Consider the following 22,190-nt stretch of genomic DNA (forward strand, 5'->3'; position numbering starts at 1 on the left):
GCCAGCCCAGCGCTACCTGCTGCCGCCTCCGGAAAAAAGATGCACCAAAACCAGGAGTTTTAACCCCGTTCCGGAGGCGCTCGGCCGCCGGCCCGGCTGCCGCACCGCCTTTGCGCCGGTGGAAATAGTTACGTGCTGCAGGAAACCTTTTCTGGGATAAAATTAGCGCCGGTAAACACAGGGTAGCGGAGCCGGCGGGCGCGCGGGAGTGGACTTTCCACCCTGCGTGTAAAAATACTGCGCGTGGGGCGGCCGGTGCATGGTGCATGCAAACCCCCCATGCATGGGGCGGCCGGTGCATGGTGCATGCAAGCACCCCGAATGCAGGGCGGCTGGTGCACGGTGCATGCAAGCGCTCTGCGTGCAAGGCAGCCAGTGCATGGTGCATGCAAGCCCTCCGTGCATGGTGCATGCAAGCACCCCGCATGCAGGGCGGCCGGTGCATGGTGCATGCAAGCCCTCCGCGCACGGAGCAGCCATGCATGGTGCACGCAAGCACTGCATGCACAGGGCGGCCGCTGCACGCTGCATGCAAGCACCCGGTGCGCACGGTGGCCCGTGCACGGTGCACGGTGCAGAGCTCCCGCCGCGCGGCGGCGCGCGCGCGCACGTGCGGCGCGCGGGGCGCTCTCCTCCCCCCCCCCCTCTTAAAGGGCCCGCGGGCGGTGCGCACTGCGCGCGCCCCTGAGCGCTTGGCGCGGCCCGCGCGGCGCCGCTCCCCCCCCCCCCGCGGCGGGGGCGGTGGTACGGTCCGGCGGGGCGGGGCGGGGGCGTGGCCGCGGGGAGGCGGCGGCGGGCGCGCGCGTGTGCGAGGTGGAGGCGGCGCGGCGCGGCGCGGCCGGCGGGTCGGGTCGGGGCGGCGGTGGATGGAGGCTCCCGTCCGGATCGGCCGCCCCGCCTGGAATGCGCTGCGAGCGGGCGCCGGGCGGGCAGGGGCCGCGGCGGCGCCGGCGGAGAGGTAAGGCGAGGCGAGGCGAGGCGCGGCGCTTCCCCCCTGCGCTGCCCGCGGCGGAGGTGCGGGGGCACCGGCGGGGCGGAGGTTGGGGGGGGCCGCGCTGCCCTCCCCGGCCCTTGGCTCCCCCGCCGCGGGGGGGCGCGAGGAGCCGCTGGGGCGCTGCCGTGGGGGGCTGCGAGGAGCCGTGGGGGGCGTCAGGAGGCGTTGGGGGCGCGAGGCGCTGCCGTTGGGGGCCCTGAGGAGCCGTTGTGGGGGCGCGAGGCGCTGCCGTGGGGGCCGTCAGGAGCCGTTGGGGGGGGGCGCGAGGCGCTGCCGTTGGGGGCCGTCAGGAGCCGTTGGGGGGGCGCGAGGCGCAGCCGTTGGGGGCCGTCAGGAGCCGTTGGGGGGGCGCGAGGCGCAGCCGTTGGGGGCCGTCAGGAGCCGTTGGGGGGGCGCGAGGCGCAGCCGTTGGGGCCGTGAGGAGCCGTTGGGGGGGCGCGAGGCGGCGCCTTTGGGGGCCCTGAGGAGCCGTTGGGGGGGCGCGAGGCGCTGCCGTTGGGGCCGTCAGGAGCTGTTGGGGGGGCGCGAGGCGCTGCCGTTGGGGGCGTCAGGAGCCGTTTGGGCTGCGAGGCGCTGCCGTTGGGGCCGTCAGGAGCCGTTGGGGGGGGGCGCGAGGCGCAGCCGTTGGGGCCGTCAGGAGCCGTTGGGGGGGGCGCGAGGCGCTGCCGTTGGGGCCGTCAGGAGCCGTTGGGGGGGCACGAGGCGCTGCCGTTGGGGCCGTCAGGAGCCGTTGGGGGGGGCGCGAGGCGCAGCCGTTGGGGGCCGTCAGGAGCCGTTGGGGGGGCGCGAGGCGCTGCCGTTGGGGCCGTCAGGAGCCGTTGGGGGGGCGCGAGGCGCAGCCGTTGGGGCCGTCAGGAGCCGTTGGGGGGGCGCGAGGCGCTGCCGTTGGGGCCGTCAGGAGCCGTTGGGGGGGGCGCGAGGCGCTGCCGTTGGGGGCCGTCAGGAGCCGTTGGGGGGGGCGCGAGGCGCTGCCGTTGGGGGCCGTCAGGAGCCGTTGGGGGGGGGCGCGAGGCGCTGCCGTTGGGGCCGTCAGGAGCCGTTGGGGGGCGCGAGGCGGCGCCTTTGGGGGCTGTCAGGAGCCGTTGGGGGGCGCGAGGCGGCGCCATGATGCGCTGCTGCAGGTGGCAGCTTTCCCCCCCCCCCCCCCCCCCCCCCCCCCGCATGGAGCGGCCCCGCCCGTCCTGCACAGCGGCCTAAAATGCGCCCCCCCCCCCCCCCGCCCATAGCAGCGCCCTGGCAGCAGCCTCTGCACCCCGGCATCGCCCTTAGCGAGCACCTGAGCAGCTGCTGCCCCACGGGGCCTTCCCCCCCTTTCCCCCCCCTTTTCCCCCCCCAAGGGGGCCCTGCCTCGCACAGAGCCCCGCGTCAGCAGGCCTCAAAGCAAGGCCCGGCCCAAGCAGCATGTTGCACTCCAGCAAAGCCCGGCCCAAAAGCACACGAGCGGCCTGGGCTCCCAATGTTCGAAGCCGGAGCTCGGCCACGCGATTTATCTAAACCATCTGACGCCTTTTTTTTGCCCTCTCTGAGTCCAAATGGGAGAAAACACTAAAACGAGCCAACTTAGAGCGTGCTTTGAGTTAAAAAATCCGCGCAGCACCATTTGCAGTGCTGCTCTGCCTCGGGTCTGTTACTGATTTAAGGTCTCGTTTCGCAGTGAAAGTTAATCCGGCTCGGCTATGTTTGTCACCAGCTTTAATTAAAACGCTTTTTCTCCCTGAAGCCGCTGCAGGACGCGGTGGGAGACGGATTGGTGCTCCGCCGTAAAATCGGTATCTCCACGCGGGTTTTTAATGCGAGCGTGATTTTCTCCGCAGTTAGGGCGGCTGAAAGCCCCCGAAGCGAGAGGAGGTGCGTAATCCCCGAGGAATCCTGCTGTAAGGCTTCGCGGCGTCTTAACTCTTCGCGTTGAGACCTTCTGGGTGCGTTGGCACCTCCCATCCTCGAAGCCGCCTCATTCCCGACTTTGAGATCGATTTTATTTGCTTTGTCTCCACCAGAGAAACGAAACAGCGGGTGAATTTTAATCAAAGAGCTTTTCAGCTGCCTCTTGCGTGTTTTCAGTACTTATATTTTTTTAAACCGGAGGGGGAAACGGCTTCTCAGACCTAAGGCGCAGCACTTGCAAGGCTGAACCCGCTGTTTATTTTGTCGCTGCCTCGTAACTCCTTGAAGGATGGGTGAATCCGCGAGCGTGACTGCTTTACGCAGCTTTTTTACTGCCTTTCTAAAATGATTTGCCGCGTCTCGTGTCAGGCTTTGCGACGGGAGCAGCGGCGCTGTAAAGCTGTCGGCTTTGAAGGGCTGTTTACCCAGCGAGCCGCGTCTTTCGCACGCGTGTCCGCAGCACTGTTTAGTCGCCTAAAAGCTAAAAATCGCCGTTTTGCAGCCACCGGTTGCCGGGAGAATTATTAGCTTCCCCGGCGCTGGCGGCTCCCGGCCGAGCGTCCTCGTTTTGTGCCTTGGAACAAAGCAGGTAATCCTGTTAGGTGCGGGCTTAAAACCGGAGCGGCGCTTTGTGGAGCCGCTGGGTTTTCTCCTTACTTCAAAAACCGTCGGGGCTTTGACAGCTTCAGTCGACGTGATGTACCGCTCCTCCGTAATTCCTTCAGCGAGAAAAAGTGCTCTTGTCATAGCTTAGTTGCTGATGGCAACAGCGCATGGGTTTTTTTAGAAATGCTGCTATATTGCGACAATTCCCAGCTCGCGAGCGGTGCTAAATGCTTCGCGGCCCGAATTCTGGACAGTTTTTTTTGTTAAACTTGATATTATATGCCCTAATCATAAACAGCGTGCTTTTGTTCCGGCAAGCCAAAGCAGGCTACGAGCATGTGATTCAAATGCACTGAAACCCAAACCCTGCTGCTTTTTTTCTTTATTTTTTATTTTTTTTAAGCATTTACAAGCTCATGTCTTGGGGAAGGCCTGATAACAGAGCTACAGCAGTAAAAAGAAATAAACATTTTTCATTTAATCCCTTCTCCGAAACGAGGAGGAGGCATCTGCCTGGCTTGGTCTGTGACTTCGCAGGAAAATCCGCAGGCTTGTGAAGCAACCGATGACCAATACTCAAAACTATTTGGTTATTTAAAGCCGGGCTCGTAAATAGAAATGCCAAGATGGGAATCTGCCAAATTACCTGTTTCACGCTAAAACTCAGTGGTTATTTTTCCTCTCAGCGGTGGGAAAGACGACGGGGTTTTGTGGGATGCCAGCTAAGACCAGCTTGGTTCTGTTTGCTCCTGCGTGCTCCCTCTGCTGGCTTGCCGGACCCCCCGGCTCCCTAAAACTAGTACTAAACAACATATTTTACCCAAAACCTGGCAAAAATGAGTAAAGTCGCGCCTGGGCTTTCATTATCTCAAGGTGCGCTGCGTGGCTGGTGCTTGCGTTGGCCTGCTTTTGTGCCAGAGGGCTGGAGCAGCTGTGCCGTGACTTCAGGTGATGTCACCGGAGGATTTTAGCTGTCAGAGCGTAAAAATACCCTGCCTCGTTTCAACACCGCAGATGTGGAGAAAGGCGAAGCGAAGCAATTGATTTCCTCGTGTGAGCGCGGCCCGGCTCATTGCGAGAGCCCCGAAACGCCTCCAGCGCCTACGTGAGGGACGAGCTGGGCTTAGATAGTACCAGCAAGCGCGAGGACGGTAAAGCTTCGCCTGCCAAAAGCGCGATGCCAAAAACCGAACCGGGAAGCATGTGATAAATCATTTCCCAGCGTTAACCGAGCATCTGCATTGCAGGAGCTGATCGACGCCGTAGACTCGACCTTTCAGTCTCTTGCTTTTCTCATCAGCTTCCTCTGATTTCTCTTCGCCTGATAACCTGCCTTTTTTTTTTTTTTGCTTTTATACTCGCACATATTTGCGGATACAGACGCTCCCTAACCAGCCTGGCGGGAGCAGCGCTGGGAGAAGACGCTGTTAGGCGCTTGGGAATGTGACATCCACATCGTGCAGCTGCCGCTCGGATCAGTTCCGCTCGCGTCAAGCGGGATCGATCAAATTTCTGCTCTAAATGAGAATTGCCAGCTTTTCTTTTCCGCTTGTTTTTCCCCGCGATACAGACTCATTGAGCTGGTTTAGGGGGACCAAGTGCTCTGGGGAGCGAGCCTCTCTCTTTCCATCCCTACCCCTGCTGTCTTCCCGGGAAATTTGGCAAAAACCAGCTGTGAGTGTAGTCACCTCTTAAGACAAGCCAGCTCCATCCAAACACGTATATAATATATATATTTATTTATTCCCCAGCTTGGCAGTGGGGGCAATGCCAAAACCAGCGGGGGGAGGAGAGCGAGACCCTCCCGGCAGCGATGCTCGGCTGCGGTGGGAAGCGGGCCTGATCCCGCCTGGGATTTATCTCTGAGGTTTTGCTGTCCGGTTTTTCCCCACGACCGTCGTGTTTGATAATGCACCAAGTGCTTGCGCCTTGTTTAATTCGAAGGCAGGTTTAATGTTCCCTGCCCCGGATTTGACTCGGCCTGTCGTAGCCCCGGTATAAGCGGAGACGCCCTCGTTTCTGCGAGGGGACGGCGCTAGGAGCTTTCCACCCTGTAAAAAACCCCAGTTATCTGGCTGAAAGGACAAGTTGCCTCGCTCTGAGGAATCCTAAAAGGAATTATTACTATTTTATTTGGCTTTGGATACCCCGGTTGAGGAGGTAACGCCCCTCTGACGGCTTCTCGGCCCCGCAGGGGAACGGCAGCAAGGAACGGTTACTGACGGGCCCTTCTGCAAGCGGCTGAAGGTTATTCTTTTCTTTAAGGGTTTGAATTTCCCCTTTGGTTCCAGAATGATCTAAAATAGGGTTTTCTGCGTAAAGTCACTGTAATTAGGTTTATCTTTTTTTCCCCTCCTGTTAAGAGATGATAGCTGAGCCGAAATAAGGGTATGGAAAAGCTGGAGGTTTTCAGGAGGCTCTCTAGACCGTCCGCGCATGACTTGTTGCCTTTATCTCCAAGATCAGGAGATTCCTCTGCGGTGATGGATGAATCCCCTCTCGAGTGAATAATGGAACCGAGAACGAGCCGGAGCTCCAAGGAGATGATTTATTTAGCGCCCGGGAAGAAGAAAACGTGCCGCTTTGGTGTCCTCGGCTGCCCAGCCACTGGCTTCGGTCACCCTGAATTGCCGTGAAGCCGCGCCCCGAGGAGCCGCTTCTGCGTGACGCACATGGGATACGCCGGGATAACTTATTCTTGGCAGCAGTTCGGCTGCGTGAGCTGTCATCTCGACATCTCCGAACACGCCGAGGGCGGACGCCGCGGATGGGTGTAGACAGAAGGATTTTATGGCCGTGGATACCTGGCCGGCTCCTCCCTGCACTCAGGACACCCGGTTCCTTCACGGTCTTGTTTCCGCGCTGGCAAACGCTCCGATAGCAAGGGCCAATTGGCGAAATGCGTCGACTTTGTTTCCTTGCTTTCATGGAAGTCAATATTCCCCAAGTCGATGAAATCGAGGCAAGATGTGGGTTTGTAAGTGCTAACGGCAGCTTTTGGTTGTATTTTGGAGGATTTTCGGGTGCTGTAGGGGACCAAGATGAGTCTTTAACATGCTGTTTTCCTGGTTTTAATTCAGATTTTGGTTGTGTCGGATGCGATTCAGGGAGCCGAGGAGGTTTATTGCGTCACGTTCCACCTCTGCACCGCTTAAACGAATTGCAGAGTTGAACGAAACAATCGTCTGCGGTTCCTCCTTATTTCCCCCACCTCTTCCTCCCCTGATAAGACCTCACAAAAGTCTCCGAATTACTCCCGTGCTGGAGGCTGCTGCTTCTGAGCAGCTATTTTACGCTTGCAAGAGCTTCAGAAACTCTTGTAATTCCTTAACGACCTCTTCCAACGCAGGTTTTGCTGTAGCGCCCTGATACTCATTGCCTGAATACTTTGCAGTGACAATGTATCACGGCTTGATAGGAGATTGGAGTCTCCTCTCATAAAAGGAGGGGGGAAAAAAAACCCTCGGGGTTTTTTGGAACAGAAGATGTTTTCTGTTCCTGCCACTAATCTCTGTTGCAGCAAGGAGGAGGAATGTATGCTTTAAATCGTTGGGAGGGTGTAGAAGGAAGCTGGCAACGGATGTAATTGGAAAAAAAAAAAAAGCTATTATCAAAACTCGCTAAATATGTCGAAATTTCAGGCTTAGTGATACAGCTTGGAAGTGAGCTAGGCGGAGCGCGACGTTTCCTCGAGCCGCGTCGCGACCGAATTTGGGTCCGAGAGAGGACTCGCGTTCTTCGCCGAGTTTGAGCAGAGGCCGACGCCGCGGTGCTGCTTCACCTTGTTCCTCTTGCTGTTTGATGGTACCGTGGCCTGGAGCTCGGTTGTCCCTGCGGGAAAACCGTGTTTTTGCCTCGTGGTTTGGACTCGGGGTTCGAAAGCGGGTCGGATCCGTGAGCGTGGGCGAAGGGAGGCGGAGGACGGCGCGTTAGCGAGCGGAATGGATCGGCCGCTCGCTGGCGCGGCGAGTTTTACAGGCAGCTGAACCGAGCTCTTGAAGGTGCGGGCTTGGCCCTGTGCTTCCAGCGCGCCTCCCGTATCCTGCAGCCATGAGTTTGCGGGCTCCTAATTGCCGATGACGTAAGACGGCGCTCAACGGGGTTGCTATAAATCCCGGCTGCAGGTGTGGGTTTAATAGCCGCGCTCCGCTGCGAGGCGGCGTGGCAGCGTCGATCCCTGCGAGCTCCAACGCACTGAGCGGGGCCCAGGGCGTTTTTCCAGAGCCGTCACTTGCCGGAGGGTATTGCCGGCCGCTTTGACCCGCTCCGTGGCCGTGGGGCAGCTCGTGCCGATAGCAGAACATAAGCCTGGTCCCGGAGGAAGGTGTTAACCGCCCTCTCCGCCAGCGGCTGCGCTTCAAATCGCCTTCAACTGGTGGTGAAATCACAACTGCGGCTGGAAACGCGCAGCTCTGCGATGGCACCGACGGGAAGCCCCGATAGGACTGTTAGGCTAATGATACCTTTGGCTTCTTTGAGGTCTAAAAAGCCCTTATTTAGGCACTTAAGCATAATTACAGCCCGGAAAAACCGTATATTAGGCTAATACTCTGTTCTTCTCCTCCCCCCGAGGCTAGAAGATGCGGAAACCGTACCCGCTTCATTAGCGCGGCAGCAGGGGGGAGCGCGCCGAGTCTTTATCTATTTATTTTTAGCTTAATAATAAAATTAACCTAATTGTTACGCCTGCTTGTGGGAAGGAAAGCACGGCTTCTGTGAGATGTTTTGATTTATAGCCCGCTTTGACCGGCGTGTGTGCCACGGGGTGGGAATTCAGGCTCTGCCAGGTGCGAACGCGTGCGCGGGGCGCTGGCAACGTTGCTTTATCGCCGCTTTATTGAGGCCGCGTGACGGTTTATCTGACTTTGGAGAAACGCTCGCTGGTGGGACGACTTCGATTCTGAATGAGGCTCCTAAAATCGCGTTTGTGAAGCTCATCTTTGTTCGGCGCGGAGGCGGCGCTCTGAACGGCAGCTACACCGACGCTGATGCGCGCCCGAGGCGGAGAAACCCGGAGCAGGAGCGGAATAACCTCAGAGCCGGGCTGTTAAAATACCCTCCCGCCCTAGCAAACCAGGAGCGCTTTCCGCTTCGCTTTCAAAGGCGCAGCGCACAAACCGTTAAATTCCCTTCACTCTGCTCGCAAATCCCCTTCTGCAGCCAAGGCGAAAGCACGTGTTCCTCTATCAAGACCATATGTATGCCAGGCCTGAGGTTTTAAAGTCAAGGTGTTTCTGAAATATCGGAGTGCAAATTAAGTATCTGAGCAATCTTGACTGTCTTCTTAAAAAAAAAAAAAAAAAAAAAAAAAAAAAAAAAGCCCTGCTATCAGCCTCACATATAACTCAAAGGATTAATGGAAAGTTGAACTTTGATCAGAGTCCAATGGCTGATACCGAGCGTGAGGCTTTCCAGGCCTGAAAGCGAAATAAAAAATCCACAGAGCGACTCTGAAAGAAAAAAAAAAAACACAGGGTGTGCGACAGCGTAAACCATTTTGCGCGCAGGTCGGTCTGGATTTAAGTGGCTCTTGCTGGCAGGTGGAAGCCTCTCGCTGTCGCAGCGCAGAGCTGCTTCTCCGTCTTGGCGATGACCCGACTGGTTGGCTGTGTTTTCGGGCTGATGTCTTCCCCTCCTTCAGAGACCTTCAGCGTTTTCGTGCGTCACTCGTGCAATTTGAGCGTACTTTGCCTTTGTCCCACTGAAAATCTTGCCAGTAGCGGAGATTAGGTTACTGAGGTTATTCCAGGTATTTTATAGCTTTGGAAAGAGATGCTTTTGCCGTGCTGTTAAGGAAGAGGATCAGGATGACCTGCATGGTAAGCGTAGGTACAGAGGGACGTTTGGAGAAGTTAGAGCTGAGCAAGCTTGGCCTCTAACTTCTCCCCTCGCCATTTTGAGCGAGAGAACGCGCTTTAATTTGTTCAAAACTAAATAACTAAATACGAGCGTGACATCGAAGGATGCCGTTTCCTCTAGCTCGAAGCGGGTCTCCGTTCGGTGCCTTTGGAGAGGCCTCGCTGCCTTCTCTCCTCCGTTCACCTCTTTCGCGCTTGGTTTCTAGGGCTGCTGTCGGCAAACTGGCTTCCGTGGCGTTTTCCCGTGCGGATCTCGAAGCGTCTCGCAGGTGACCGGAGAAAACCCGAGGTTTGCAGCAGCAGAAGGTAGCGTTTGCCTTCTTTTACTTACTCTCTCAAAATCCCATCTTTCATGACGCTGTCATTCCAACACAAACGCCTAATTACGGGGTTTTGAAGGAAAACCCACGTATGCAAATGCCCGATTCCTTATCAGCATCACTCAGCTTCCTGTAATTTCGCAGCACAGAAGCCGCGGCGCTCGCGGCACGGGGTTTATTTATTTATTTTCTGCATGAGATGTGATCACGGCACGACTCTTTTTTTAAATTTATTCCTCCCCCCTTGGCTTTTCGGCGCTCGAGTCCCCTCTTGGGCGCGTAATTAGGGGCGCGTTGAGCCTCCTCGCAGCTGGCAGCCGCTCGCCGGCGCCTTTTCCCAGCTCCTGACCCCCGCGGTCCCGGCGACCCCTCCTGGGGTTGGTCGCGGGCCCGCTCCATTGTGGCGGCCGACGAGCGGCTCATGTGGAGTTGATTATTTCCTCGCTCGTCTGGCCTTTTCGGTGCCGCGGCTCCGAGCCGCTTCCATTTTCTCTTCCCCCCCCCCCCCGCGCCTCGCTTTTTTTGGGCTGCCGGCAGTGAAAGGAAATGCTTTCGCTGGCGACGGGCTCGCTTTGCATGCTCGGCTGCCTCGACGGAGACCCCGAGCGCGGGCTGGGGGGGGAGAGGGCGCCGCGGGGGCTGCTCTTGCTTCTTAAAGGGTGACGCCTTCCGAAAAGCCCCCGCTCCTCCCGCGCCGCGGTGCCCGCCTCGCCCCTCGCAGCGCCCCGGCAGCCGCTCCGCCCTGCCGCAAGAAGCTAATGAAGTGGCTGTGCCAGCTGCTGGCCTCATTTTGCAGACCCCAGGAGGACGGCACGAAGACAGCCGGTGATCAAAGGCCTGCGAGCCGGCCGCGGAGCCGGCGCTGGAGGAATGTCTGATTACTTTCTCCTGGAATGCTGCAGGCTTCAATACCTCTTTTTTTTTTTTCCCTTCCCCTCCCTCCCTTCTTTTTAAGGTGTCTCGGTGCGAGATTTAATGATCTCGCTCAGCGTGCTCGGGCTGAAGGCAGGGTGGGTTTAATTCGTGGCGGGGGTTTGTTTGCCTGAAGTCTGCTTGCTTTGGAAATCTTTCCGTTGTTTCCATCCCTACGGCGCAAAACCTCGGGGAGCAATTTAAAATGACATTCTTCTTGCTGGTAACACCGTCACTTACTGAATAACCGGAGGGGGGAAAAATCTCGCCGTTCACCACGCTTTAGGCGTTAGCTGGCACGCGGCGCTGGGCGAAGTGGCTCGCAGGTGCCAAAATTCCGAAGCGCTCGGCGTCGGAAGCCACCTCATCCCGAGCAGAAGGGCGTTCAGGTTCCTCTGCTTTTCGCCACCGCCGTCTCGCACTTCTCTGTTTTCTCGTAGAGCAGAGCACTTTCGCCCTGTACCGAGCACACCCGGGAGGAGATTCATCACTTATTTCCCAGAGTCATCCTCTAAATGCAGCGAGCCTGGCAAAAGCCTTTTTTTTTTCCGTTTTCCCCTTTGCTCAGGCCGCAAAAGCCGTGGCCACCGTTACTCAGCTCCCAAAATATTCCTGTTTCTGTGAATGGTCCCCGTTGTTGCTGCTCTCTTTTACGAGGCCTGGAAATAGCGTCATCTTCGCGGTGGCACTTAGAGTTGCATCTGAGCAGGATGTTTTGGCTGGTCCCGCTAGACCTGATGATGATCCATGTTGTCAAACGCTGTGGTCAGGAAGGGAATTTGGGGTGATTTCTGCTTTTAAGGTGGGGTGGAAAGCCTAGAGCTGAGCTCTTCCATACGCATCAACGCTGTGTTTGGGCAAAGAGACTAAAAGTTGCTCTGTTGGGTGTCCAGCGACCTCCAAAACGGTGGCTTTGCCCTCTGTGAGCAGCAAGAGGCTTCTGCGGTGCCAGGGGGTGAAGCAGGTGTGGAAGGAGGGAGGAAAAAAAAGAGCAAATCCCGCGTTTGGAGCACAAATTGAAGTGTCCTGTCTTCTCCACGCGCTCCCACCTTCGGCAAGTGGAGGACTCCAACCTCCAAAGCAGACGTTAGAACTTCCTCTTTCAGCCCGTTGCCGAACGGCGCTACACCCATTAAAATTAACACTTTTCTCTTTTTCCCAGCCCAAAGATGCTGGATATACGTCTCACTTTGCGTGCTCACGCTGTCAGAGTCGGTCCTACCGCTCTGCGAGCCTACAAAAGCCACACTGGTAGGTCAAAAGACGAGTAGCTGTTGACACTGGCAGCCGGGAGCATGTGAAGAGAAAGATAAACAGAGGGAAATCAGAGACTGGCTGAAGTCGATCTCCAAAGATAAAGTTTAGTTAAAGATAATGAGCTGGCCTTGTTTAAAAAGACAGCTGCAAAATAACCCAGTAGCTCCATGTGCCGGGGTTAAAGTTGACCGAGAATATACGTTTCATTGCTTTTCATAAATAAATAGCGGAGGAAAGATTTGGCAAAAAGCAACATTGCCCCCCAGCCTCTTCAGAGAAGCGTTTGATGTTAACAAGTCCTCGGTGTGTTTACTTTGTCCGCCGCGCGCGCCGGCGGAGCGGCCCCGCCGCCCTCGAACCCAGCGCGCGTTCAAATAAACCCCGAGGAGGCAGCAAACCTTCGCGGCCCGGCCGCGGAGATACCGGATCGTCCCGGTGTTGGACCGCCGTTCGCAGCCATATCGGATAAAAACGCCCGGGAATGGGAGCGGAGCTCCGCCGAATTTCTCGGAGCCTCCTAAAAACGGTCGATTTGGGCGATATGTGGGGAGAAGTCGCAAGCGGCAAATAGCCGTAGGCTGGAAGTGATCATTGTTATTACTATTGGAGTCTCTTCCTGATGCTTGTTTGCGTCTATTTTACAGTGACCTGGTGATAAATGCAGCAATATTCAATAAATTGGGGAAGCAATTTCTGCTGTTGATACTTGGCTGCTCGGAAACCAAACAGCTCCGTGACTGTTTGATAAACCGCGAGCGATGTTTGGGGCTTGCGTCCGTCAAACAAGCTGTTGCACTTGTTTCTGCGCGCTGCCAGGAAAACCAGTCCTCGTCCGCGTGTTAGATATGTGTTTATATACGTGTCTGATGTGTGAGATGCTTAAAACACATGTTGTTATCAGCAGCGACATTGTACGGTCTGTTTTGGGCGGCTTGATAAATGAAGTAATTGAGCCACGCGAGCAGAAACTGCATTCGTCATCACATTGCAAAAGGCGATTTAAGCGCTGGAGAAGCCGAGTGTCAGGAAAACTGTATCTGAGACCGTCGCCTCATTCGAGCGAGGCCACCGGCGTCTCGGTGGTATTTGTTTGGTGCCGAAAGGGAGATGTAACGTGGCAGGATTACGTTGGATGTATAGGTTACATAACTCCGCAGCATACGGATTCAAAATAAATAATAAAAAAGCATAGCCTGGTGATAGACGATCGAGTGATTATTGTTTGCAAACAATATTATCTCGGCGAGATAAGCTGTTTACTTTGGCCTGCCGTTGCTCTGCTTGGGAAGTAGTCTAATTTATCACGGCCGCATGGATACGGATACAGCGCGTAAGCCTCACAGCCCATCTGCGGGAAAATATTAGGAATCGTGCTTGGAAACGTTAAGAAGTCTAACTTCTAACTCACTTTTGCAGCTGGTTTCTGTACCGCGAGGAAAATTGGCTCTTCCCTGGTGGTGCTTTTTAATTAATTAATTTATTTTTATCCAAGTGCTTTGTAAGAGAGTTAAAAGAATAATCCCTGATGCTAATGTCTGTCTGTTTTGTTTCGTAGCTGTTTTGGTGCCTCGTCCTAGCCCGGAGCATTGCGTTTCCGCCGCCCGTGGTCCGGCGCTATGCGTGCGGAGCCCGGTCCCTCGCAGGTGCTGCTCACCGTCGCCGTCCTCATCTCCGCCACGCGCTCAGGTAAGGCCTGCTCGCCCGCCCGCAGCCCCTGCTTTTGAAGCTAGCCGCGATTTTGGCTGCCTCGGGTTTGAAATGGCCGGTTTTAATGCATATTAAAACCTGGCTTTTTCTTTTTTAAGGCAGCACTTGAACTCTGAAACCCCCCGTCTTAAGCTGAACGTACGACTCGTTTTTGCAGACGTGGCTGCAAGCGAACGCCAGAGTTTGGTAGACTCAGTCCCATAGGGCTGTGTTTCGGGATATCCACGAACGAGCTGGACTTTGATTTCTTTGCCGCGTACAGCGCATCCCGTGTTCTCACAGGAGTAGGAGTGGCTCGATGTTTGCGAGGGAAAAAGGGGGATCGGATCTTTAAAACGCAAACATTGCTGTATGGCTGCAGTTGGAGCAGCTCTGGCGCGTTTAAAAAAAGAAGAGGCATGGTTTTAATTGCCACATCTGCTCTGTGTAGTCAGCTTGTCTTAACGTAACCACACAAAAAAAGAAGCTTTTACTACTTTTAGCACTTCACAGCCGATCGTTGGAGGCAAACGGGATAAATTTTATTTTTCAGGCGGTCGTGGGAGATAAATTCCAGCTGCGGGGTCACTGCTACCAAGCTCGACTTTTGCGTCGAGCCCAACGTGTTGGTGGTGTAAGCGAGGGCAGGGATGAAGACAAGGCAGGATGGAGAGTCGCGGCGCGATTTTGTTGCGTTGGTGGCTAGCAAATTAGAAAGGTCACTGCTTTTCTCACCCCTGGAAACTCAAACCGAGCTAACAGGCAAAACAGTTTTCTAATTAGAAGCTAAAAATGCACATCTGGAGTCCCGTGAAACGCCTGGATGCCATTTTTATGGATTTCATATTTTTTCTAAGTGAAGCCACACTTGAATTTCCAGTTTGATTTCGTGTTTATGCAGATAGTTTATGGTTCAGTTAAAAACGCACGGCTTCTCATCTGAAACTCATCTGGGCAAAGTCAGTCCACCCAAGCGCCGCTGAGCGGAAAAGCGTGAGTGAGGGCCCCACCTACCCGAAAACTGTCTCCTAGTTGGATGTCGCTTAACATCATCTTGCCTCGTGCTCTCTGGACTTAGCTTATTTGCAAACTAGAAGTTATTTTCCCTTGCCACTCTGCTCTTAAATATTTATACATATATTTTTTCCTCACGTGTTTTTAACCAAATAAGAGCTTTCGGTATGAACTGCCTTTTGTTTCCGTCCTTTCTACATAGTCTTCAGTAGAGAATCCCGTAGAAAACAAATGGAAATGATTCCCAATGCTTCGTTGGCCAGGAGAGGAAAAAATTTCTTCCAAGAAGCAGGAATTTTCTCCTGGCAAGTAAATGGATTCTCATAACCAAGTTTTGTGGAGCTGGAGCTTTTATTTATTAGCAGCTTTTCCTGTTTCTGTTCGTCCTTACGGAATAAAGATAATAGAGCCCCAATTCATCATTCGCATCCTGATGAAGTCCATGTCCTTGGAATTAACAGGCGCCTTTGCTGCTCCTCCAGCTTTCTAATCCTGCTATTTTTAATTAGCTTTGCAGACTCGGAGACGTTTCTGTAGAAATGGCAGCAGCCTGCCAGGTATTTCTAAGATTTTACAAGTCACGTCTGGGCCAGCTTCATATGGGACAGATCAGCCGCAGCCGCGCGCTGCTGCGTTCCGTCTCGTCAGGTGACGAGGGCTGTTTTGCCCTGCGACTACGTCCCGGCTCGCTGTAGCCGTTGTGATCTTTTTGTGTCTTTATCGAGTGCTGTTGGTCTTATGTGGATGCAAAAAAATTACCAAAATCTCAAAATACCCTTGTAACCTCCCCGCTCTGCCTTGTTCCCCTTTGCAGTATGTTCTGGGGGCGCCGTCTTTCCCTTGCGCGTACTCTGAGATTTATCCTGCCCTTCCTGTAAGTCGAACCTGCGTTTACTTAATCGCTTACTCTCTTCCCGGGGTTTGAATCTGGTCCCGTTTTCCCCGGCATCTGAGTCTCTCTGATAGAGCGGGAATCTGCGAGCCTGAGTCTCTCCCGCAGGAGAAAAGGCGATCCTGTTTGGATATCGCTGGCGATTTGGAGCCGGGAGGGCCTTTGTCCGTGTTTTATTTGAATGGTCTTTTAGGGATATTTGATCCTCTGCTGCGCAACTTGTTTTTTGAGGCCTTCGGTCCCTTCCGGTATCAATGCAAGAAGTTTGCCAGGTTTGTGAACAGCGGGAGAGGCCTCAGGAGAAGGCGTTACTGTAATTCGGTTTATGGCCTGCTGTCTGTACGAGTCAACGCTTCGTTTATCTGCAGAGAAAGATTTTGCTGTGTGTGTTTGCAGAACGCACGAATAAATGCTGCTCGCTAACTCAATGCCATTTTTCCCTTGCAGATTTAACTCCCCGCTTCGTTTCGGAGCCCCTGTCCACCGTGCAGAAGCCCGGCGGGCCCGTGCGCCTGCGCTGCTCCGCCGAGCCTCCCGCCGTTCCCATTTCTTGGCTGTTTAACGGCGAGCGCCTGGATGGCAGGGTGGGACAAATGGAAATCCAGCCGGGATCTTTGACCATCGTCTCCCTCGGCCCGTCCACGGCCGGCTCCTATCAGTGCGTCGCCAACAGCAGCGTGGGCGCCGTCGTGAGCAGGCCTGCGACGGTCACCATAGGCAGTAAGTTCCTTCTCGTTTATAATCCTTGGATTATACACTATAAATCCAAATTATGGAGGCTTTGCTTTGTATAATTTCTATAATTAGGGGGAATCTGACTTGTAGAAAACTCCCGCCTGCAACTTATTTTTCCCGCTCATAAGTACTTAGTATGCCTACAAATATGTTATATTGTGTATATATTATATGTGTATATATTATTATACAAATAATGTTATATTGTGTGAAATGCCTGTTTTCTTCCTCGAGTACGGTTTGTCCGCCCGGGATCGCGGCGCCGTCTGAATCAGGCCTTTGTCGAGCGGGGTTTGAGTGATTCCTCTGTAAGGGCACCTCCGCTATGGAGCATGTCCAAAATCCCCCTGAGAGGAAAAATGCTTATGAGTGCGAGAAGTAAGTGTTTTGGTAAAGTACTGACCCATAGCGAGACCCTCTCCGGAGAGCTATAAGGGTAGCCAGGATAGAAAAACTTCGCAGCCTGGAAGATGCTTTGAACGTGGAGTGGAAGAAGAGGAGCCCTTCACGCTTTTTTTCCCCTCCCGTTGAGGTTTTTAGCAGCAAACCGGGAGGTGCCGTTAGCTGCGCGAAGCAACGAGCGGGAGATGCTGCCGTGCTCAGTGTCGCGTTAATTATAATCTCGGAGAGAATTTAATTTCTCTTGTGGCTGGCCTGCTGTTAGTGTAAATCGTCTCCCACTCGCCTTCAGAGCCGGGATTAACGCTGCAGTCTTCCCTCACCAATATCTGCGCTCGCTTTTTACGAGGCCGTTGATGGAAAAAAGGACATCTTTGGGTCTTTTTTCCTTGCTATTTAAACGCTGGCTGGTTGCGCAGCGAGGAAGCTCGCAAATGGTAAGCGGGTTTAGAGTATTACGGACCGCAGAAAAGAGCGCGCCCGTTGATACGAACGCCCAAATGCTGCACCAGAACAAACAACCAGCTTGACACCAGCTTTATTTTAAATACTGCGCTTGCTGCCCCTCGCCTTTCCTGAGCTTTGGCCGCTCTTAGTCTTTTACAAATCCTCTTCTAGGTCTGGGTGACTTTGACACGTCGGTGAAACCTGTCGTCACAGCCGAGGAAGGAGGTACCGCTTTCATTGGGTGCAGGGTGCCGGAAAGCAACCCCAGAGCACAGGTCCGCTTCCGCGTGCGGGGAAAATGGCTGGAGCGATCGACAGGTGAGAGGTTTTACGCCACTGCTCAGCGACGTAAATATCTACAGAAGCTTTTGGGGGGGAATTTTATCCCCAAACTTGCACAACTCACTGTACAATTTGTTTTCTCTAAATGTAATCCTCTTTTTCCTTCCCCCCTTGTTTAGATAACTACCTAATTCTTCCATCTGGAAACCTGCAGATTTTGAACGTATCCCTAGCGGACAGAGGCTCCTATAAATGTGCCGTATACAACCCGGTCACTCACGATCTCAAAATAGAACCCGTTGGACGAAAGCTCGTAGTCACTCGTAAGTATTTAATTTGACGCTTTGCAGAATGGATGCACTTGAAACTCAATAAATCACGCCCTTGGCCGGCTCTGGAGTTCTTACTCTTCTGACAGTCGAATGGTTGTGCTCTGCTGTGTATGGCGTGGTTAATAAACATCTCACGAGCGTTATTTTTCATTTTTTGTTGTTCAATCTGGGTCTATTAAGGGGAATTAAAAAAAAAACCCTAAGGTTTTAGCGTGGACGCATCAGCCTAAATATCTGCTGGCCTTAAGCACCGTGTTCTGTAGGCTCTCTCTGGTGTACTTGCGTGTGTGTTTGTTTTTTCCTGGATTGAACTCCAAGAGCCGGGTGTGCGTGGCTTTGCCGAAACCGGTCGGTGTTAGCGCTTCCCTGCTTCTTTCCGACGCGCGTTAACGAGGGAGCGCTTTCTGATTAAATGCTTATTTTCCCCTCGCTGTGGAGGAGCGACGCGGCGGCCTCCACGGCAAAGCTTTGGGACCGGAGGGCGGGATGGGACTTGGCGGTGCCGTGTAAAACCCGACTTAGCGACAAGTCTCATCTCCTTTCTTCCAGGCTCTTCCTCAGCAGGCGTTCGCATCCTCCACCCGCCGGTTTCGCAGGCGCTGGCGGTGCCCCGGCACAGCCCCCTGACGCTCGAGTGCATTGTCAGCGGCTCGCCTCCGGCCTCCGTCCGCTGGTTCAAAGACGGCCGAGACGCGCTGGGCGGAGGCGGCTGGAAGCTGCTGCATTCCCACCTGGCCACAGACAGGCTTGAGGCGTCCGACTCCGGCAATTACTCCTGCGTGGCGCGAAACGAGCTCGGAGTGGCAAAATACGTCAACTATTCGCTCAACATACTCGGTAAGAAATAAAGGAGGGAACTTGTAATCGCGAGGTTTCTGTTGAAGCCCAGGTCACGCGTATTTTGCTTGGTTGTATCCTTGCTATTTTTGGCCAAACCTTCTTTCTCAAGCGTATTAAAACAAAGATAAGATCATAACAAGCGTATCTCGTGATCTCTCCCCGGTCAAAATCTATAACTATTTATCTCTTTTCAAATCCTTTGCAGCCTGAAAGAATTTAACAGTAAAAGATAACAAACTCTGAAGGCAAAACATGATCAATTTATTTTTGTGCAAAGGGCCAAGTGGGTATGTGAGACAGTGTAAATAACGTGGTTGCGTTCGCATGTTGCTCTTCTGAGGCTGTATATAAGCAAAAAGCTGGCGAGGAGAGGTGATGCGTTCTGATGAGGACAAAAAAGTGAAAACGGACTCTCCTATACGGCTGCAATTCATCCCTGGTCTCTTTGCTTTGTAGTAGTCCTCTATTTTTTGAGGTTTTTCTCCTCACAGCATGTTTGGTTTTGTTTTTGGAACGTATAATGAGGAACTCAGAAAATAGACTGACATAGAATACACCTTTTGTCATGGGCATGTCGTGGGAGAATTATTGAAAAAAGACAAGTGTTCTCTTTAAAATATTAATGTAACTGTTTGGAATAGACGGAAAAGGCTTTTAAAATAAGCAAGTGTTTTGGGAAAAAGCTTTATGTCACACACAGTGAGAAGTACGTGGTGCTTGCTTAGCTTTGGGTAAGTTTGTGTAATCTTTTGCATAACGATTCAAGCAGGTTTTTGTCAGGATTTTGGCTAAGATATAGCTGACAACGAAATTATGTCTTCTTGCAGAACCTGCCTCAATTTCTAAGGGCCTGCAGGATGAAACGGCGGTCGCTGGAGCGGCCGTGCGTCTCTCGTGCGACGTTCGCGGCAACCCGGCTCCCACCCTCACCTGGCTGCACAACGCGGCCTCTGTCCTGCCATCCGCACGGCACCTGGCGACCGGCGGCAGCCTGAGCATCAGCGGCGTCACCGCGGAGGACTCGGGCTTGTACCAGTGCGTCGCCAGCAACGGGGTCGGACTGGCGCAGTCCACGGGGAGGCTTCGCGTCCAGTTGGGTAGGAGCCCTTGTAATCCTCCAGCAACTCAAATTAAGCGTTTATATTTTCTTATCTTGAGCTTTATTCTGGCTACTCTGGGTTTACGTATCCATTTGCTTCCCGCCGCAGCGTGCAGCAGGCTTTACAAACACAGCGCCGACTCCTCACTGAATTTTAAGGGCTGCCCCTTAAAACCTAAACTACCAGGTGCCGTTAGAGCAGTTTCCACTTGGATCTGACACGAGTTATCCTCAAGTGGATGCTCAGTAGCGTTGTTACACTGGATGAGCTGGTGTTCTTAGTACCGCTGGGTAATTATGCCCCTTTCCTCTGCCTAAGGCTACAAAATGCTCATCAAATCGTGGGTTAATCTTCCCTTGGGCCACGTTAGCAGATACCAGGAGTTTTTTTCAGTCCGAGATGGGCTGTGGTTTGAGTGTGGTTTTGGTATTAGCCTCCCTCAGCACAAGTTTCGACTGATCTCTTAATTTTAGAGCGGGCATAGCAGTTAAATGTTAAAGAAAACCCCCAAAATGAAAAGCCTGCTTGACACTTCTTACTCTGTCAACTCCCTTTGGTCTTAAGCGTGTTATTCTCTACCCAAATTTATTCTGTTTTTCTCCCCCTCTCCAGGCAAAGGTTCCAGGCCGGTTATCGTCGCCCCGCCAGCCAGCGCCAGCGTGACGGACGGCGGGGACGTCACGCTGTCCTGCAACGCCACGGGGCTGCCCCCGCCCGTGATCCGCTGGTACGGCGGCGGAGGCCTTATCGCCAGCCCCCCTCCCCGGGGGCTCCGCGCTGTCGCTGCCGCGCCGCCCCCCTACGTCGCCGTGGCTCGAGCGGGCTCGAGCTCCCTGCACATCCGGAACGTGACCCCCGACCGCGCCGGGGCCTACGCGTGCGAGGCCACCAACGACCACGGCTCGGCGGTGTCTGAGGCGTTCCTGACAGTCGGTGAGGTTCACCTACGAGATCGGTCTCAAATCCCGATTTTTAGGCACACGGGGTTGACTTAAATTTGTTTGTTCAACGTCTCATCTCTAGCAGTTAGCTAAAGATCAGCGGGATTAAGATTCTTGCTATATATAGTCCCATATTTAAAGTCCTTTATTACTACAGATTAGATTTTTAAACTCACTTATATAAAACCTGAAAAGATGCTGAAAGCTTCTAGAGGAAGGCAAAACCCCCCTGAACAAAGCGATCCCATTGCGTAGTTTTGTAAAATAAAAGTTATCGTTGGACCTTGTTGAGGGGAAACACAAAACCAAATATCATCTCCGAATTTGGCCTGTATCAAATATAAAAAATCCCAGCTTTGCCTCAGCGTTTTATGGCAGCGAGTTCAAGTTTAATGTTTTGTTTATTAACTTTTATCGGTTCCTAATACGTTGTACTAGCTGCTGATTATGGGGCAGAGAGTGGTTAAGGCATTTGGTTTTGATATAAAAGTCCTTAAGTAGTTTCTGGGAGCTGTTAAGGTTTTAAAACAGCTTCCCCGTGTGCCAACAGACATGCTCGAACACTTAGGGCGCTTAATGAAGAATTTGTGCCAGGTAACACTTCCGAAGCACCTGAGCGGCTAACGCTGCGATTCCAGCATTTCTTCGGTCGGATCCGCTTAGCTCCCGGCCTGAGCGGCGTATTCCCGTGTTTGCCTTGTGCAAGCGCACAGCGAGAGAGCTGCTTTGGCTGAAAAACGTAATTTTTTTTTTTTTCTCTTTCTGCTGGATCTGTTCCATAACCTGATTCACTGCGTGGCCTTAAAAGTGGGCAGGGCGACCGAAGCCACCAGCATAGCGAGAAACCACCAAAATGTGAAATAGCTTTAGGATCCTCGAGCCGCGGCGCTCGCTCCGAGTCTCTTTTAGACGGTCGCGGTGCTCGCGTGCGTGGCGGGAGCTTCCCGGAAAGGGTTTTCCAGGCGCGTTTGACCTCGCCGATCTGCCGGGCTCGGATTTTTAGGGCGCTTTCCTGGCCTTTGCTGCGGTACTCGGAGGCTAATAGGAGGGAGGATACCGTGGTCGCTTAAGCGGGGGATGAAACGCCTGGGAACGCGATCCGCTCGCACAGCAGAGACGCCGCCGACGGATGGCGAAGCTGAGGAAGAGGAGGAAGCTGAAGCAGCCGAGGGGAAGGAGACGGTCCCAAAAGCAAGAGCTGTAATGACACAGAAGGGAGCAAAAATCCAACGTTGCTGGTTTATGAGGGAAGCGATTATACCGAAACTCGGCGAGAAAACCGTGCCGCGATCCAAACCGCTCGCCCCACGGCTCCCCCAGCGAGCCCGGCTTTTGTTTCCTGTCTCCACACACGGCACCGCGTTGTTCTCCGAAATAAATCGAAAGCGACAAACAACGTGTGCGTGCGGAGAAGCCGCCGGCGAAAGAGAGCTTCCCTTCCCTCCCCGGCTTTTAAAAAGCAGCCAAAAACAGCAGCCACACTTGCTGCTGGTATTTTAATGGAGGCCTGGAGGAATCTGAGTCGGCCGGGCTCGCACCGCCGAGGCTTTACATTACCGAGGGATTTGTTTGCTTTGTAAACCGAGTTCCCTTCCAGCCCCCGGCCCGTACCGGCAACCCCTGCAAACCCGAAAGGACGCGCGGGGCTGGGAACGTCCCCCGCCGTCGTGGCCGCTCGCTCATCCTGGATA

The 22,190-nt window shown here is 54.0% G+C and overlaps 1 protein-coding gene across 3 annotated transcripts in view; it reads left to right on the plus strand.

Annotated features, from left to right (window-relative positions):
* The first annotated feature begins 773 nt into the window (after positions 1–773).
* CDON (cell adhesion associated, oncogene regulated) overlaps positions 774–22,190 on the plus strand; it is a 40,595-nt gene continuing 19,178 nt past the window's right edge. Inside the window, exons 1-9 of one of the 3 annotated variants that reach the window (XM_064524358.1) lie at positions 774–958; positions 9,549–9,648; positions 13,387–13,517; positions 15,871–16,143; positions 17,176–17,322; positions 17,466–17,609; positions 18,168–18,455; positions 19,286–19,555; positions 20,171–20,491. In XM_064524358.1, coding sequence (XP_064380428.1) covers positions 13,448–13,517; positions 15,871–16,143; positions 17,176–17,322; positions 17,466–17,609; positions 18,168–18,455; positions 19,286–19,555; positions 20,171–20,491 — 1,513 coding nt within the window. In that variant the 5' untranslated portion in view covers positions 774–958; positions 9,549–9,648; positions 13,387–13,447. Of the gene's footprint in view, positions 959–7,088; positions 9,304–9,548; positions 9,649–13,386; positions 13,518–15,870; positions 16,144–17,175; positions 17,323–17,465; positions 17,610–18,167; positions 18,456–19,285; positions 19,556–20,170; positions 20,492–22,190 lie in introns of those variants that run through there. The other 2 variants (XM_026120462.2, XM_064524359.1) reach the window with 2 other exon arrangements.

The sequence above is a fragment of the Dromaius novaehollandiae genome, chromosome 21 (genome assembly GCF_036370855.1).
Source record: "Dromaius novaehollandiae isolate bDroNov1 chromosome 21, bDroNov1.hap1, whole genome shotgun sequence".
In the NCBI taxonomy this organism is placed as follows: domain Eukaryota; kingdom Metazoa; phylum Chordata; class Aves; order Casuariiformes; family Dromaiidae; genus Dromaius; species Dromaius novaehollandiae.